General features: G+C 36.4%; 1 protein-coding gene across 2 annotated transcripts in view; it reads left to right on the top strand.

Moving 5' to 3' along the window:
• Window positions 1-18,132, top strand: part of Gabra3 (gamma-aminobutyric acid type A receptor subunit alpha3) — a 179,433-nt gene that overhangs the window by 66,236 nt on the left and 95,065 nt on the right. For both annotated transcript variants that reach the window (XM_051178247.1, XM_051178249.1), the window contains one exon: window positions 6,696-6,817. In XM_051178247.1, coding sequence (XP_051034204.1) covers window positions 6,696-6,817 — 122 coding nt within the window. The remainder of the gene's footprint in view (window positions 1-6,695; window positions 6,818-18,132) is intronic.

The following is an 18,132-nucleotide window of genomic DNA, read 5'->3' as shown; positions in this document are numbered from 1 at the left end:
TCAGGAGATCTTGTTCCTTTCCTCTTCTTGAAGGACCTTGTATGAATCTCTTAAACTCTTCTGTGTATTCTAGTTTCTCTTGTAGTGGGAATTATAGGCTGGTGATCCTTTGCTCTATGTCTAAAATCCATATATGAATAAGTACATACCACGTTCCTTTTTTTGTGACCAGGTTAACTCATTCATGATGGTTTCTTCAAGTTCCATCCATTTGCCTGCAAATTTCAAGATTCCATTTTTTTTCTGCAGAGTAGTACTCCACAAAATTTGAAAATTCAAAGGAAATTGACAAATTTATGGATAACTATGGCTTATCAAAATTAAACCAATTAAATGAAATAGAAGCACTCAAAAAGCCTCACAAACAAACAAACAAACATTCAAAAAAAAAAAAAAAAAAAAAAAAAGCCCAGGCCCAGATGGCTTCAGTGCAGAAATGTACAGGAAATCCAAAGAGCTAAGCAATACTCCTACAGTTCATAAACACCTTTAGCAAACTACCAGCATACAAAGTAAACTCAAAAAGAAATTATTAGGCATATTATATACAGACCAAAAAAAAAAAAAAAAAAAAAAAAAAAAGGACTGAGAAGAAATCAGAGAAATATCACCCTTTGCAATAGCCACAAACAACATGAAGTATCTACAGGTAAAACTTACCAAAGACCTATTTCGCAAGAACTTTGTGACTTTAAAGAAAGCAATTAAAGAAGATACCAGAAAATGGAAAGATCTCCCATGTTCTTGGATAGATAGGATAAACATAGTAAAATGGCAGTCTTGCCAAAAGCAATCTACAGATTCAATGCAATCCCCATCAAAATCCCAGTACAATTCTTCACTGACCTAGAAAGGATAAAAATCTACTTTATATTGAAAAACGAAAGACCCTGGATAGCCAAAACAATCAAGTACAATAAAGGAACTTCAGGAGGCATGACCATCCCCAAATGCTAGCTCTACTATAGTGCTATAGTCCTGAAAACAGCTTGGTATTAGCACAAAAATAGACAGGTAGACCAATGGAATGGAATTGAAATTCCTGATATTAACTCACACACCTATGAACACCTGATATTTGACAAAACAGCTACAAGTGTATAATGGAAGGAGGAAAGCATCTACAACAAATAGTGTTGGCACAAATGGATGATGGTGTGTAGAAGACTGCAGATAGACCCTTGTCTATCGCCATGCACAAATCTCAAGTCCAAATGGATCAAAGACCTCAACATAAATCCAGTCACACTGAACCTCTTAGAAGAGAAAGTGGGAGGTACCCTTGAACAAATTGGTATAGGAGACCGCTTCCTGAACATAAGTCCAGTAGCATAGACACTGAGATTAACAATTAATAAATGGGATCTCCTCGAACTGAGTAGCTTCTTTAAGATGAAAGACACAGTTGACCAAGACCAAACAGCAGCCCACAGACTGGGAAAAGATCTTCACCAACCCTACATCTCACAGAGGGCTGATCTCAAAAATATACAAAGAACTCAAGAAACTAGTCAACGAAACACCAAAGAACCATATTTTTAAATGGGGTACAGAACTGAAGAAAGAATTCTCAATAGAGGAAATCAAAAAGGCTGAAAGACACTTAAGAAAGAGCTCAACATCCTTAGCTACCATGGATGCAAATCAAAACAAATCTGAGATACCATCTTACTCCTGAATTTGGCTCAATTATCAACATTTCTAGAGCCCCAAAACAAGGAGAAAAGGTAGAAGAGTTTTCTGTGTGTAATTGAAAGAAAAGTAATTTAAATGAAAGTGAACCGAAAACATAACTGCCAATTCATATGAAGTGTCATACTTTTGAACTGAATTCTTGTTCATTTACTTTGAAGTTGACTCATGAAACTCTTGTAATAATGAATAACTTGTATTGATTTTTGACAGATTTTGTGATTTTGTACAGCAACTACTTTGAAGTGCCTACAAAGCCTGAAGGTCTTGGTCTTTATTTTGAATAAGCATGAAAATCAAGTTAATGTAAACAGGTTGGGCAGATGTTGAGTGGGTGTGTCTCAAGCTGAGGATTTTCTAGTTTTCCAGTCTGTATAAGCTATTTAAGAAAAGAACAGCTGTCTTCTTTATATAGATCACATGTCACTTTTTGTCTCTTTCAAAAAATACCAAAGGGAACAATTTAAGAGCAGAATAATTTATTTTGGCTGAGAATTTTAGAGATTTTAGTCTTTGGTCACTTGCCTCTATTGGTTCTGTACCTGTAAATAGTGAATCAGAGCATTACAGCAGGAGGATATGGTGGAAAAGGCCACTTATTTCACAGTTTCCAGGAAACAAAAAATGTGTGGGCACACACAATAGAAACAGAGCTGAGCAATATAGAGAGAAACAGAGAGATAGAGAACACACACACACACATACACACACACACACACACACACACACACACACACACCATCAAGGGCATACTTCTAGTGACCTATTTTCTCCACCAGACCCCAATTCCTAATAATACATAATATAATCTATTGATTCACATAATAAATTTAGCCTCCTCACTGGGCAATAACTTCTCAATATGATCATCAGCTGAGGGCAAAACCTTCAAAATATGAACATTTGGAAGGACCATAATAGGTTATGTCGACATGTCCTAGACAAAACCCAGTCTTACTTTACTTTTATGATATACCTTCTGTAAAGATAACACAATGTGTGCAATTGTACTTAAAGTGCTTCTGATTACCAACTGAATAATATATAATGAATATTCTTAGAGTTGAATCTTTAGTTTGACTTTACACTTATGGAAAATACTACTGTTGGAGAATGGAAAACATGAGGACACTGAGAAATGAAATAAATTGACCTCACTATAATTTCTGATCCCAAAGTAAAGTAGAATTTAAATCTGTAAACTAAAGTCATAACATATTATAGAATGATATGAATATCAGACAAAGGAACTGGAATTCTATTTGGTAGGCCTTCAAGATTTATTGGTGCCTAAGAGCAGGGGATATATATGATATGCCTAGTATTTTAGAAAATTTTAAGAAGTCTATTTTTTTTTTTCTAGAAGATATGCAGAATTAGGGAAATTGATATTCTTTTATTGAAGTGCATTTCTCTTTTCTTTGGGTCGTTGTATGAACTGCATCAGCAACTCTGCAGCTGTGCTTCTCTTGCTTTCCCTGAATGGAAACACACTTGATCCTTGATGAAGTTTAACTAATACTGGTGGTACCGATATCCAGTACTTAATCTGTACATGGTCCGTAAACTTTTTCTCATAGCCTATAAATACACATCTTTTATAAAGGCTTCTCATTTCATTATTAGAAGTTTTGGGGTAGAAAATAAGAAACAGTCCTCACTTGCAACGTTATTTGCTCGCTCCCCCGAAAGCTTTCCAAGGTAAGGATTTTTATTAGTATTATTATTTTGATTTCTTTGAGACAGATTTTCTTGGTGCAACAGTCCTGGATGTCCTAGAATTAACTCTGTAGACCAGGCTGGCCTCAGACTCACAGAGATCTGCCTGCCTCTGCCTCCTGAGTGTTGGAGTTAAAGGTGTGTGCCACCACCATGTGGCAGTAAAGAATATGATTTTGCCATGAAGTTGACATTCCACCAAGGATGGGGAACATCTCACAAGGACCTATTCATAAGTGGAGAGCTACAGACAAGTAATAGCTGCTGAGAGAGGGAGAATTAGTCTTCTTCAGGGATGAGGTCTCCCTAGTAGGTTATCCAATCTGTTAAGAGGAAGGTTTTTCCCTGCTGGTCTGGCCCCACTGCCGCACCACTCCCAAATAACACACAGAGATGCTGTATTAGATATAATTCTGTTGGCCAGTTACTAGTTTCTTATTGGCTAGCTCTGTCTTAAATATTAACCCATTTCTATTAATCTGAGTATTTCCACGTGGTCTCATCTTACTGGAGAGTGGGGCCAGTGTTCTGTTCTCTCCAGTCTCTCCATCTTGACTCCTCCCTACTTCTTCTTCGAATCCACCTTGTCTCCTAGTCCCTCCTATCTTCCTTTCCTATTGGCCAACAGTGCTTTATTCATCAACCAGTATGAAAAACATATTTACAGAATGACAGCTCCCATCACCAATCCTAAGTGTTTAGGTATAGTTGCACATATAAGTAACTCTAAATGGACTTAGCAGAATATATTTATATGTATATCATATTCTAAATAACAAAATAGTCAAAGATTTGAGAGGGAATAGAGAGGACATGGGGAAATTTAAGTACAGTATTCATACATGAAATTCTCAAAATAAAGATTTATTTTATTCTATACTATTAATTCTACTCTCATATAATACATCCCAAATGCAGCCTCTCCTCCCTTTCCTCCTCCCAGTCCCGCTCCCTACTTCCCTTCTCCCCCAGATCCACTACTCTTTCATTTCTCTTCAGAAAAGAGAAGGTCTCCCAGGGATATCAACCAAGTACAGCATAACAAGATGCAATGAGACTGAATATTCCCAAAATATTGTTTGTAAATGTTTGCTTTCATTTAAATTGGGTTAATTATAAATGGTTAATAACCACAGTCAATCTCTTTCTAAAAGAAAAAAAAAGGAATATGTTATAAAAAATGAATACAGTGATATGTATTTTGGTTTATCGATGCAAATTAAAGGTAAACTTTGTTATATGTACATATATATTTCTCCTCTTGTTTATGTATTGTGTTTACACAGCTCATTTAAAATGTAATGTATAATTAAAGACAGATTATAGATAGTCACCTATCTTAAAAGCATGTTACTTAGGTTTTCTAGATATATATAGATATATTTTTTTTCTTTTCCTTTTTGCTTTTTTGAGACAGGGTATCTCTGTACTGTTTTGGAGCCTGTCCTGGAATTAGCTCTCTAGCCCAGGCTGACCTCAAAATCACAGAGATCCACATTTCAAATAGATACACATTTTTTAAACCTTTCAAAGACCTTCAGAATGTGGCATTTAAAATTGTTTATTAGGGTTTTTAATGACAGTGAGACACAATTGCTCCTGGCAACACCAATTACTTCAGACACGAAGATGGGCATTGAAGAAATTCAATATGGAGTTTTCCTTCAACATGATAAGACTAGTGATTTGGGCAAGAAACTTCTCTTGTCTGGACTGTTTAGTTGTATGCTTTACAAATTGGACATGTAACACCCACAGGAAATTGACTGGTAAAACTTGAAAAAACAAGATGGGACAGTCCCAAGGGGTTCCTGCTTCATCAAAGCCTCTGTCAGACAGTCGGCAGGACACAGAGAAAAATGACTGACAATCTGCCAATACAGGCATACAGTTTAAAGTTTCCTGCTTCACTGAGAAGTCTGCCAGACTCTAATTTACTTTTACATGACACTATATGGCATCTCTTAGACTCTGCCTTCTTTCTCTCTGTATCTTTGTTTGTATTTCCTACCTAGGTATAGTCTACCCTATCATAGACGAAAACAGCTTTATTCAACAACCAATAAAAGCAACACATATTCTCAGGATACAGAAGAACATCTCACATCAGGGAAATGCAAGTTAAAACTACTTTGAGATTTTACCTTACCACAGTCAGTATGGCCAAATTCAGAAAACTTAAATGAAAGCAGATACTTGCATGAATGGGGGAAAAAGTAACACTTATTCACTGTTTGTGGGAGTAAAGACTGCTGCAGGCACTATGAAAAAAATATTGAAATCACTGTCGATGTTCCTCAAAAAGCTAGAAGGAAATCCATCACATGATCCAGCTAAACCACTCTTGTGTGTATACTCCAAGACTCTATTTCACACTAAGAAGATGACTACTGCTCATCAATGTTTATTGCTTCTCTATTTACAATAACTAACAAATGAGAGTTTCTCTATTTACAATAACTAACAAATGAGAAAAGCCTAAATGTTCATTATGTGAGGAATGGATAAGGAAGTGTGTTATATTTACACATTGGAATATTATTTAGTGATTAGGAAAAACATCTATAACAACAAACAAAACAACAATCCTTGTTCTGTGTAATAACACCAAGCTCTTCTTGTACAGAGTAAAAAGATCTATCATAGTATTTAGTACTCAGAAGCGCTTTTAGAAGGCATCCAAATAAAAGAAGTAGGATGGAGTAGAAAATTTGAGAGTTTTACATGAATGTCTTATCACTGCCTCTGTTAGTGATAAGTATGAGAAAATTTGGTTTCTTGTCTCAGCTTGTTTGTGCATGTATGAGATAAAAGAGACACTCTGCATTTTCTACTGGCATTGGTTACTGTGTCTATATGGTGGGACATGAGGGTGATCCCAGGTTTTATGACTCTGTTCTTTTGTGATCATATGTCTCTCTATGATAGACTGGAGGTAAGTTCTCAATAACAACATTTATCTTCTTTAATTTGAGCAATCAAATGTCTGCCAGGTATTGTTCCCAGAAACATTGTGTCCAGGATTTCTGCTTGTTTTTCTGCTGCTGAGATGAGATTGGAATATGTACCCGGCAAACTTCATGCAAATGTATAAGGAAGAGTACAAGTGTTGAGTATTGTTCTCTTCCTACACAGTCAATTATTGTAGCAAAAAGAAATTGCTTGCTCTGCAGGTCAAGATGTACAGCTATTAAGTTTGCCTTGTCTATTTAGTGAAATCTTCCAGAATTTAAATGGTTAGTCATGTAATTGTTGCCTATTAAGAATTCTTACTTTCCTTGCAGACTCTCTCCCAAGCATGCTCCAGATATTCCTGATGACAGCACTGATAACATCACCATTTTCACTAGAATCTTGGATCGGCTTCTGGATGGCTATGATAACCGACTTCGACCTGGGCTTGGAGGTCAGTTATTTTAAAAGCCCTCTGCTAAGATATTGCCTCTTAAAGAAAGTAATAAGGTGCTTTCTGTTGTCCTAGGGAGTTAGTGTACAGTTGACTTTCTTCCTTCTGAGCATTAGAATTTCATTCTAATCCTTCATTTCAGCAAGTGACCTCTCATCTAGTTTTGTATGTTTTCATTAAGCAAGACAAATATATTATTGTATGGGCTATGTTGAACGGCAAGTATGCAAGTAGTATATGTGTTTGCATTCTCCCCAAACAATATGATAGATGGTCACATATACTATGTCCTTTTATTAAAGAATTCAATATATAACTCCATTCAACAAAGGAATTATCTCATGAATAAAACATATAAGTTAACCTATTACTCATTCCTAATTTGTGCTCCATATTCAAATTTTCTAATTATAACCAAAATGTTCCTTAAAACAATATCCCTTGATTTGGATTCCATCCAGGCTTGAATATCACCATAACTCTTTAACCTATTGTCTGATAGCTACTCCTTTATGATGTTCCTTCATTCCATTTTGAAAAATGAAAGCACACAAGCTAATTAGATCTTTTTTGGGAGAATTATTCAAGAAAAAGACTCTGTGTGTGTGTATGTGTTCAATTTTAAATGTTGATGTCTATTAGGTTATGCACCCAAAATTACCATTTTTTGACTTATACTTATGGGTAACATATGCAAAAGTGCTAATATTGAGATTGTTCTGCTCCTCTTCTAACTTACATCCAATAATTTTAACAACTATTAATTACCTTGCCTAAATAGTGATAGTGATGGTTACAAATCTATTGTTCCTCTATATTTTTCAGAAGGAATTACTAAATCATCATGTGTATTTCTCTTTAGTTAAGTAGCTAATCACCTGTATGAATTTTCTTATCTTACTTGACACATTCAAAAACAATGTTATTCATTTTGGTGAATAATTTTGCTTTCAATTTGTCATATTTGCCTACTCTGAATCATTTCAGTTTGGCTTCTGTCTTCTTTTGATATGTTCACTCCATGTTTTGAACAATTATTTAAAAGTCATGAATCATTTTAGACTTCTTTTGTGTTGCCTGATTCAGCTTACCAATCAGTCACTTTTTCAAAACAGTTCTTTTAGAAGGAGTTATAATGAGATTCTAAATTCTGACTTCTAGGTGTTCTCTTTGCTATGACACCGCAGTGTCATTGTTTCTGTATGTTTCAGTGAACAAAATGTAGAAAATTGTAGACACACATGTACACTGACACACTATATACATACCTGTAAATAGTTACAGACACTTGTATACGAATAACTGCATAGGTATATGCATGTCTATATCAAAACAGATGTTCATATGTAGTACATTTATATTGATAATACTAATTCTAGCCCCCCATAGTAGTTTTCATTGTTATATTTGCTCAGTCTTTCACTACATCTTCAAACAATTTTTAGATTTATTACACTCCTACCATCAAAATACACATTTACTAAATGAGTTAAAAGATATAATTTCAGGGTTTTGTTAATTGTTTTAAAATAAGTCTACATGACAGTCATGTGACATAAATAATGTACTGGTGTAGGATAGTACATTCATTGTATTAATCCTGGATGGGTGATTATGGGAAAGAATAAAGTTGTTGACATATTAGTTTATAGACTTAGAGAAGTAGGGCACTGGGGGAAGAACAGGATACTTTTTGTTCTGGCTTATGTGCTTCAGTAGCAAATACTGGAGGAGAACCACTGCTTTTTAATTTGTTCTTTTGGAGTTGTTGAACAGGGATGGTAGAATGAAAAGGAGGAGGAAGCTATGTGGTGGAAGGAGATAATGTACACCAGAGAACTGTCCACAGACAATTGAACAAAGGTAACATATGAGAAACTTGGCACTAAGGAAATGTCCAGGGACCCACAAGGATGACCCCAACTAACAATCTAACCAATAGTGGAGAGGCTACCTTAAATGCCCTTACCCTGTAGTGAGATTGATAACTACCTTATATGCCATCTTAGAGCCTTCATTCAGCAGCTGATGGAAGCAGAAGCAGTCACCCATAGCTAAACACTGAGCTGAACTCCTGGAATCCAGTTGCAGAGAGGGAGGAACAATAATATGAGTAAAGGAGTCAAGTCCATGATATGGCAATCCACACAAACAGATGACCGGAGCAAGTGAGAGCTCACTGACTCTGGATGGATAGCTTGGGAACTTGCATAAGTCTGACAGCTGGATGGCTTGGGCAGTTTGTGGGGCCACTGTTAGGAGAACCAGTTTTTATCCCTAGTGCATGAATGGGCTAGACACACAGGGGAGGGACTTGGTCCTGCCTCAAGATGATGTGAAAGACTTTATTGACTCCCTGTGGGAGGCCACAAACTCTAGAAAGAGTGGATGGGCACTGGGGTAGAGGGAGGTGGGGGAGCAGGAGGAGGGGAGGGAGGGGCTTGAATTCAAGTCCTTGTGCTTGGGAGACAAGTATTTTCTTGATAAATCTTTTCCTGTCACTTTTGGTCCAGTTTTACTATCAAAACAGAACAGAAATTCACAATACACAATGGTTGTTCTTTAGCCAAATGTAACTGAATTAGAATTTAATGATATGAATGTATTTTGCATAATTGACCGAGTCAAAAAAGAGCTAAAAAGTTCAAATTAAACATTTTTCATGGAAAGAAATTTTAGAGCAGTGCTAAGAGGATAGATGCATCAGAAAAGAATCTGAAATCTGTGTTTCAAGTCTTCACCGTTAGTGGGTAGAGTAAAACAAAACTGAATCATTAGATAGTACAAATAATAATAAGCATGAAAAGTAGAGTATACATTTTAAATATTTTATGAGTTCTTTGAGAATTTTCTGCAATGTGTTTTGATTGCATTTATCTTTCTCCAGCAAATCCTCCAATATCCAATCCCCTCCCCTACTCATCCAACTTTGTGTATTTTTTCCTATATATATCACATCCAATTTGAGTATTCATGTTTTTGGATGTGTGACCTTCTAATGGAATAGAACCAATGTGTATTGGTCAGTTGCCAACATCTCAGCTAGGGTGGAACTCCATGCCCAGCTCTTCACTGTGTTTTGAGATTTGGTCTGGCTTGAACTTACAAAGATCTTGTGCATGGGTCTTAATCACTGTAGGTTTATATGTGCAACTGTCCTGCTGTGTCCCAAAGATAGTATTTCATCTACCTCATCAGGTTTTTACACTTTTTATCTTCCCCTTTCCACAATTGTTCCTGAATATTAGGAAGAGGTGATGTTCTATATATATTCCATTTAGGGCTGAACACTCTGAATACTCTTATTTTCTGCACCTAGACCACTTGTTCCAGCTGTGAATTTCTTTGCTAATTACTATCTAATGCACACAGAAGCTTCTATGATGATGGTTGATACATGCATTAATCTGTTGTATAAAGAGAAATCATTAGAAGTTGGTTTAATATGTCCATTTGGCAGAAGAAATACTAGCAGTTTCTTTTTTGTAGCCATATGTTCTTTGCCCACTAATGATACCAGGTATGGAATTCATTTTGTACACTGGGACTTAAATGTCCAATCAGAACATAGTTGTTTTCTTCCATGATGTTTATACTATTTCACAGTGGGCATGTCTTTTCCAGTCAATATAATAGCTCACAAGGTTCACAGCTAGATAATATTGATGATTACTTATTTCCTCCAGTAGTGTGCATAGCAACTTGAGGCACTATGAATGTTAGCAAGTAGGAGTGAAGCTTTCAGCTGAATACCAGCTAGATTTTTCTGTGTTCTATGACTCAAGCATGTGGTGTCTTCAGCAATAGCGTCTTAATGTCAAATTAAGCAGAGATTCTATGGAATCTCACTGTCTAACAAAAATGAAACAGGTAGCCCATTTTTTTTGGAACTGGGTTCTTTATTTGTTAGTCTGTCATGTGTAGTTAGGTCATTGTTGATCCATTAGAATTGGGTGATTTGAAAGTATTTTGGTGTTTCAAATGTTTCAATTATTTGAATAGTCCAGATATTAGGTTCCTATCTGAGATATAGGTATTAAAGATTTTCTCCTTTTCTCTATCCTGCCCATTTTACGTCCTATCAGTGTTTACTTAGTTTTTTTGCTAGTAGTTTTGTACTTTCAATTCTTTCATGAAAGCCCCTAACTTCTTTAAGACTTTGAGTTGCATCTTTTAACTACTGATAACTATTGATTCAATTTCATTCCTAGTATCCAATTTGCTCAGCACTTTTGAAAATGCACACCTCATATTACATTTTATAAAGTGTACACTGAACTTGCAGAAGATTTTGGGTATGTGTAATTCTCTCAATCTGTGAAAATTGGTTTTGTATACTTTTCATCATTTTTAGTAGTTTTCTTTGTAGTGATTCTTTTCCTCTTTGGATGAATTTATTACTAGGTACCTAAATTTTGTAGCTGTTAAAAATGGAATTGTTCTTGTCACTTGTAAATCAATATTAACATGTAGCATTTCTGTAGATGTCATGCTGACTGCATTTGCATTTTTGCTTTTTCTACATATGACATCATGTCACTCACAAGCTGTGACAATTTGACTTCTTCATTTCCAATTTGGATGCCATTTATTTCTTTTTTTCCCTAATTACTCTGCCAAAGTCTTCCAATAGTATGTTGAATAAAACTGATGAAAGTAGCAATCTTTCACATTATTCCAGATCTTAATGAGAAGGCTTTCAGCTTCTCCCCATTCAGCAGGCTTTAAAACAAAAAGCAAAACAAACAAACATATCCAGTCTTTATTATGTTGAATTACTTTCCTACTGTACTCATTTCATTCATAGATTTTAAAATTAGGTGATGGTGAATTGTATCAAATGCATTTTCTTTACCTATTAAGATCTTTGATTTTTTTAGACAAGATCATACTATGTGGCCCTGCCAGCCCTGGAAGTTACTGTGTAGTCCATACTGACCTCTAATTCATGGTCTGCCTACTTTTGCTTCCTGTGTGCTAGGATTAAAGGCATGCTTGACCAATCTCTTAAGCAGTGTTTTTTTTTTCCCTAGATTCAATAAGTTATTATGCCATGATGTCTTCAAAAGAACATCATTCTGCTACTATAATCTGATGTTTCTCTCTGTATCTTTTTAATGAGAGTATTATAAAAAACTGAATCCATCTGGAAGAATAATTAGAGTACATCTGTGACTCTGAGTTGTCTCTGTAGCACAAAAGACCTAGTAAAAAGGTGTTTACTAGGGAATTGGAGAGACAACTGAGATTCATTTGAGACATATTATTCACTGACTCCTAAAATGAATTTTCGTTATAATATTGAAATAAACCTTCTTGAAAATAGTTTCTGGAAATTATAATACAGTGTCCCCTGGAGAGATTGAATTAGAAACCTGGCATGTTTCTAGAGTTGAACTTACTGGTTTTTTTTTCCTATTTTAATTAACTGCTCTTGAAAATTTTAACTCTACTGGTCTTATTGGTTTCATGTTCCCACTTAATTTTCTTTGATGTGGGAAAGTCACAACACTTATTTCTAGATTTGTATTATGTTTAAGGAAAGCATTTACCATTGACATATTATATTGTTGAACCTCTGGGATGGGTAAGTGATTGTCAGGCAAAAGGATAGAAGCTCATCACTAGTATTAAGTATGATTCTCTGATTGGTAAAAGGGATTTTCTTGGTTGTTAAAGAATAAGGATTAGCTTTATTTAGTGAATTATGTAACATCTCACCTGGACAAAATATAGTCTTTCATCACTTAATCTTGACTGTAAGTATCATTGCTAGGAACAAAGGACTAAGGAAACAATGTAATATAAGGAATCAAAGGCATATGGTAGTGTATTATAACAAACTTGTTTAATACAGATTTCATTATTATCCTTTTGGAGGTCAACTCTCCTCTCCCCTGATGATAGTACTAAACTACGAAAATATTCTTCAAAAACTGTTGAAGATCTAGGGAAGATGACTTAATTGGTAAAGTACTTATTGTACAAGCATGAAGAACTAAATTTGATCCTTAGAACCCACATTAAAATTCAGACATATAGTGCATGTATGTAATCCAATGCTGGTGGACAGAGACAAGAGAATCTTTGGTTGAATGGGCCAAGGTGTGGAGTTCAGTTAGGAACATATTTGATGTTGACATCAGTCTCCTCATGCAAGTACATATTCTGACGGCAATATTTTTCCTAATTGTTCTTTTCCTGGTTTCTCTAGCTGATCTAAAGCATAGCTTAATTTCCTAGAAACCTTTCCATTTCTATCATATTGTCTTTTACCATGAAATTCAGTGTTTTGTGAATACATCCTTGTAGTTGAGTTTTTCCATACTTTAATGCAAAGTAAGTGAACTCTTTTGGAGTAGAGATTTAATATTTTCTTTTCTTGGCCTTGAGAACATTATGGAAAGTTGTTTCATACCTGACTGTTAAACAGTAGCACTCTATTGTTGAAATGGCATCTTCATTATAATACATGAGGTCTTGGTTTTAGGAGTGTTAAAAGTGAGCCAAATCTTAATAGCTTGTGGTTTGGGTGGGGCCAGAATAAAAAGACATTTGCAGCAATGAATTTGCCTGCTTGCCACACTTTTTATCCTATGAATGGAGACTGGTAGGTCCAAGTGATCACTCACCTCCAAGCCAAATTTCCCAAAATTCAATGTAGAACTGGCTAGTGTGAGAAATGCTGCATCCTATTCTTGGGTAGAAAATAGCTCTTCAAATGAAAAGTGGAGCCAGACATTTCTTGGCAGCAGGAATACTCTCTGTCTCACTGAGCTAGGAAGGGAGTAGGCAGGAATAGCTCATGTTTTAAGCATTATGGGTGCTTCCTTTCCGCACTAAATTTTAGTAGATTTTCATTGACTTATTTTTTCTCATTTTCTGTATGCCATTAGGTTCATTTCCTGAAAGTTCAAGTGTTTACGTAAAAAGAAATAACAATTTCAATAAGGGGTAGGTTTGTAAAGCCACTAGAGCTCTTGAGCCAGAAGTAGAATTTGAGTAGTTTTTCATAGATTTAATCAGCTTAGACACATAATATTAATATTGAGGGAAAGTAAGGACCATTGATTGTAGATTCTTGTTCGTTTTGAATTTATTTTTGGTGGTGGTGTTATGTGTAAAATTTTCCCTTTTTTCTTCCTTTTGATAAAGTAGTATTATCTGATGCCTATGTTTTTGTGAGTGTAGTTGACTTCCTTGGGTTGGAGTTTTCCTTCCATAAATTTCTGTATGGTTGGATTTGTGGATGTGCATTGTGTAAATCTGGTTTTGTCATGGAATGTCTAGTTTTCTCCATCTATAGTGATTGATTGAAAGCTTTGCTGGGTATAGTAGCCTGGGCTGGCTTCTGTGGTCTCTTGGCTTTGAGAGATTCCATGGAGAAGTCAGGTGTAATCCTGTTAAGTCTGCCTTTATATGTTTCCTGGCCAATTCCCATTGCTGCTTTTAATAATCTTTCAGTATTCTGTATGTTAGGTGTTTTGATTATTATGTGGCAAGGAACCTTTTTAAAATTTATTTTTACTTTTTTCTTATTTTACATATCAATCCCAGTTCCCTCTCCCTCCTTGTATCCCTCCCTCCCTCTCATGCCCCCCCAGCCACTTCCTCTTCCCATCCTCCACAGAGAGAGCAGTGACTTCTAGGAAGGATCAACAAAATCTGTCAAGGTTTAGGCCCTCTCTCCTGTCTCTAGGTAAAGGGAGTATCCCTCCATGCGGAATGTGCTCCCAAAGTCCTTTTGTGCACCAGGGATACATCCTGGTTCCACTGTCAGAGGTCGCTTAGACTGTCCAGGCCTTCTAACTGAGACCCATATTCAGAGGTCTGAGTCAGTCCCATGCTGGATTCCCAGCTATCAGTCTGGAGTCCATGAGCTCCCCCTCGTTCAGGTCAGCTGTCTCTGTGGGTTTCTGTAGCCTGGTCTTGTAAACATATTGTTACCACTCTTCCCTCTCTGCATCTGGATTCCAGGAGTTCAGCTCAGTGTTTAGCTGTGGGTGTCTGCTTCTGTTTCCATCAGCTACTAAATGAGGGCTCCATGATGGTGGATAATCTCATTATCAGGGAAGGGGATTTAAGGTTGCCTCTCCACTCTTGCTCAGATTGTTGCATGGGGTTATCCTTGTAGGTCTCTGGACATTTCTCCAGAGTCAATTTTCTCTGCAAACCTATAATGGCCTCCTCTTTTATGGTATCTCTTTTTTGCTCTTGTCTATTCATTCACCCCCCTATTCAATCTCCCTAGTCCTACATGTTCTCCTCTTCACCCCTTCTAGTTCCACTAACTCCCTCTCCTTTCACTGCCCCTCCCCCAACTCCAAAATTGCTCAGGAGATCCTGTCCCTTTCCCCTTCTGTGAGGGACATTGTATGAAACTCTTAGGTTCCTCCTTGTATCCTAGTTTCCCTGGAAGTGTGAATAATAGTCTGGTGAACCTTAGCTCTATGTCTAAAATCCATATATGGATGAGTACATAACATGATCCTCTTTTTGGTACTGGGTTACCTCACTCAGGATGGTTTCTTCAAGCTCCATCCATTTGTCTGCAAATTTCAAGATTCCATTGTTAATTTTTCCCACAGAGTAGTATTCAATTGTGTAGATGTGCCACATCTTCTTTATCCATTCTTCAGTAGAGGGGCATCTCGGTTTCTTCCATGCTCTTGCTATTACAAATAATGCTGCTATGAACATGTTCTTGTTGCATGGATATGCAACCTTTGGGTATATGTGTAAGAGTGGTATTTCTGGGTCCTGTGGTAGACTTTTTCTTGAGGAACCACAGACTTACTGCCAAAATGGCTGTACAAGTTTGCACTCCCACCAGCAGTGGAGGAGTGTTCCCCTTTCTCCACATCCTCTCCAGCACAAACTGTCATTGCTGTTTCTAATTTTAGCCATTCTGGCAGGAGTAAGATGGTATCTCAGAGTTGTTTTGATTTGCATCCATGGTAGCTAAGGATGTTGAGCTCTTTCTTAAGTGTCTTTCAGCCTTTTTGATTTCCTCTATTGAGAATTCTTTCTTCAGTTCTGTACCCCATTTTTTAATAGGGTTATTTGGTGTTTCGTTGACTAGTTTCTTGTGTTCTTTGTATATTTTTGAGATCAGCCCTCTGTCAGATGTAGGGTTGGTGAAGATCTTTTTCAGTCTGTGTGCTGCCATTTGGTTTTGTCATCAGTGTCCTTTGCTTTACAGAAGCTTCTCAGTTTGAGGACGTCCTACTTATTAATTGTTGATCTCAGTGTCTGTGTTACTGGACTTATGTTCATGAAGTGGTTTCCTGTGCCAATATGTTCAAGGGTACCCCCCACTTTCTCTTTTAAGAAGTTCAGTGTGGCTGGATTTATGTTGAGGTCTTTGATCCATTTGGACTTGAATTTTGTACACGGCAATAGACATGAGTATATCTGCATTCTTCTACACACGATCATCCAGTTGTGCCAGCACCATTTGTTGTAGATGCTTTCCTCCTTCCATTATATACTTTTTAGCTGTTTCATCAAAAATGGGGTATTCATAGGTGTGTGGTTTAATATCAGGATTTTAGATCCGATTCCATTGGTCTACCTGTCTATTTTAGTGCCAGTGCCAAGCTGTTTTCAGGAATATAGCTCTATAGTTGAGCTTTAATTTGGGGATGGTGATGTCTCCTGAAGTTCCTTTATTGTACAGGGTTGTTTTGGCTATCTTGGATCTTTTGTTTTTTCCATATAAAGTTGACTATTATTCTTTGAAGGTCAGAGAAGAATTGTCCTGGGATTTTGATGGGGGATTTCATTGAATCTGTAGATTGCTTTTGGCAAGATTGCCATTTTACAATGTTTATCCTACCTATCAAAGAACAAGGGTGATCTTTCCAATTTCTGGTATCTTCTTTAATTGCTTTCTTTAAAGACACAAAGTTCTTGCTATATAGGTCTTTTACTTGTTTGATAAGCCTTACTCCAAGATATTTTTTTATGTTGTTTGTAGCTATTGTGAAGGGTGATATTTCTCTGATTTCTTTCTCAGACATTGTGTTGTCTCTATAGAGTAAGGCTACTGATTTTTTTGAGTTTATCTTGTATCCTGCTAAATACTATGTCGAACTAGAGTCCAGATGCAGAAAGGGAGGACAAGACCAGGCTACAGAAACACATAGAGACAGCTGACCTGAACAAGGAGGAGCTAACAGGCCCCCAGACTGATAGCTGGGAAGCCAGCATGGGACTGATTCAGACCCCCTGAACATGGGTCTCAGTTAGAAGGACTGAGCAGTCTAAGGGACCTCTGACAGTGGAACCAGGATGTATTCCTGGTGCACAAAAGGACTTTGGGGGCACATCTTCCATGGAGGGATACTCCCTTAACCTAGAGACAGGAGGGCCGGCCTAGTCTCTATTCCAAATGAGTAGACAGATTTAGATGACCCCTACTGGAAGGCATCATTCTCCCTGTGGAGTGGAGGAAATGGGATGGGAGCATGGGAGGTGCATGGGAGGGAGGGAGGGATGGAAGGAGAAAGGAAGGGAGGGACAGAGGGAGGGAGAGAGTACTGGGATCAATATGTAAAATAAGAAAAATAAACAAATAATCAAGAAAGAAGTGTTCATCACCATGCTGAACTATAAACTTCTTTTCTACTCTTAAACTTCTGAAAAAATTTTAATGGGAAAATTATAGTTTTTCAAATTTCTTTTTGTGTCATTTATGTGTTTGTGTTTTCTTGTTAGTGTTTTATTAAGCTGAAGCACACTGGTTGGTTTCAAATATTTAAGTCAACATTCTTTTTCATGATAAATAATTCTACAATATATGTTTGACAGGCTTGACATATAGTGACAAAAGTCCTTCAGCTGTTTTCTTATTTCTCAAGGTTGTTTAGTTATTAATAGCCCCTTATATGTCTAAATAAATTTTAGAATGAATATATAATAGTATCCTGAAAAATCATTTATAGTGATTGGCATTTCATTGAGTATATAGACCACACTGGAAAATTTCATTTTTGTTTTCTAAAATTTATTAATATGCAATATTCCTGCAATTTTTTCTTTTACTTCAATAATATTTTGGCATTACCAATTTACAAATCTTGATTATTTTTTTGAAATGTGATTTTAATGTATTTTCACTTTATGGGCTTTAGAAAATTTCTATTAGTTTATCATTTTTTCAGTGTTTTTAAATACAGAGTCACACAATCTTTAATTATCTCCAACGCTGGTCTGCTTATTTTCTTTCAAATATCTTAGGAATGCTTTTGAGGTTTCCTTGTATACTTTGGCTCAATTTATTTCTGTCCTTTAATTGATGATCTGTCAGTAAA

Source organism: Phodopus roborovskii, unplaced genomic scaffold, assembly GCF_943737965.1.
Source record: "Phodopus roborovskii unplaced genomic scaffold, PHOROB, whole genome shotgun sequence".
Classification (NCBI taxonomy): domain Eukaryota; kingdom Metazoa; phylum Chordata; class Mammalia; order Rodentia; family Cricetidae; genus Phodopus; species Phodopus roborovskii.
Note: the sequence above shows the minus strand (reverse complement) of the source record. Positions and strands in the feature narration are given on the sequence as shown.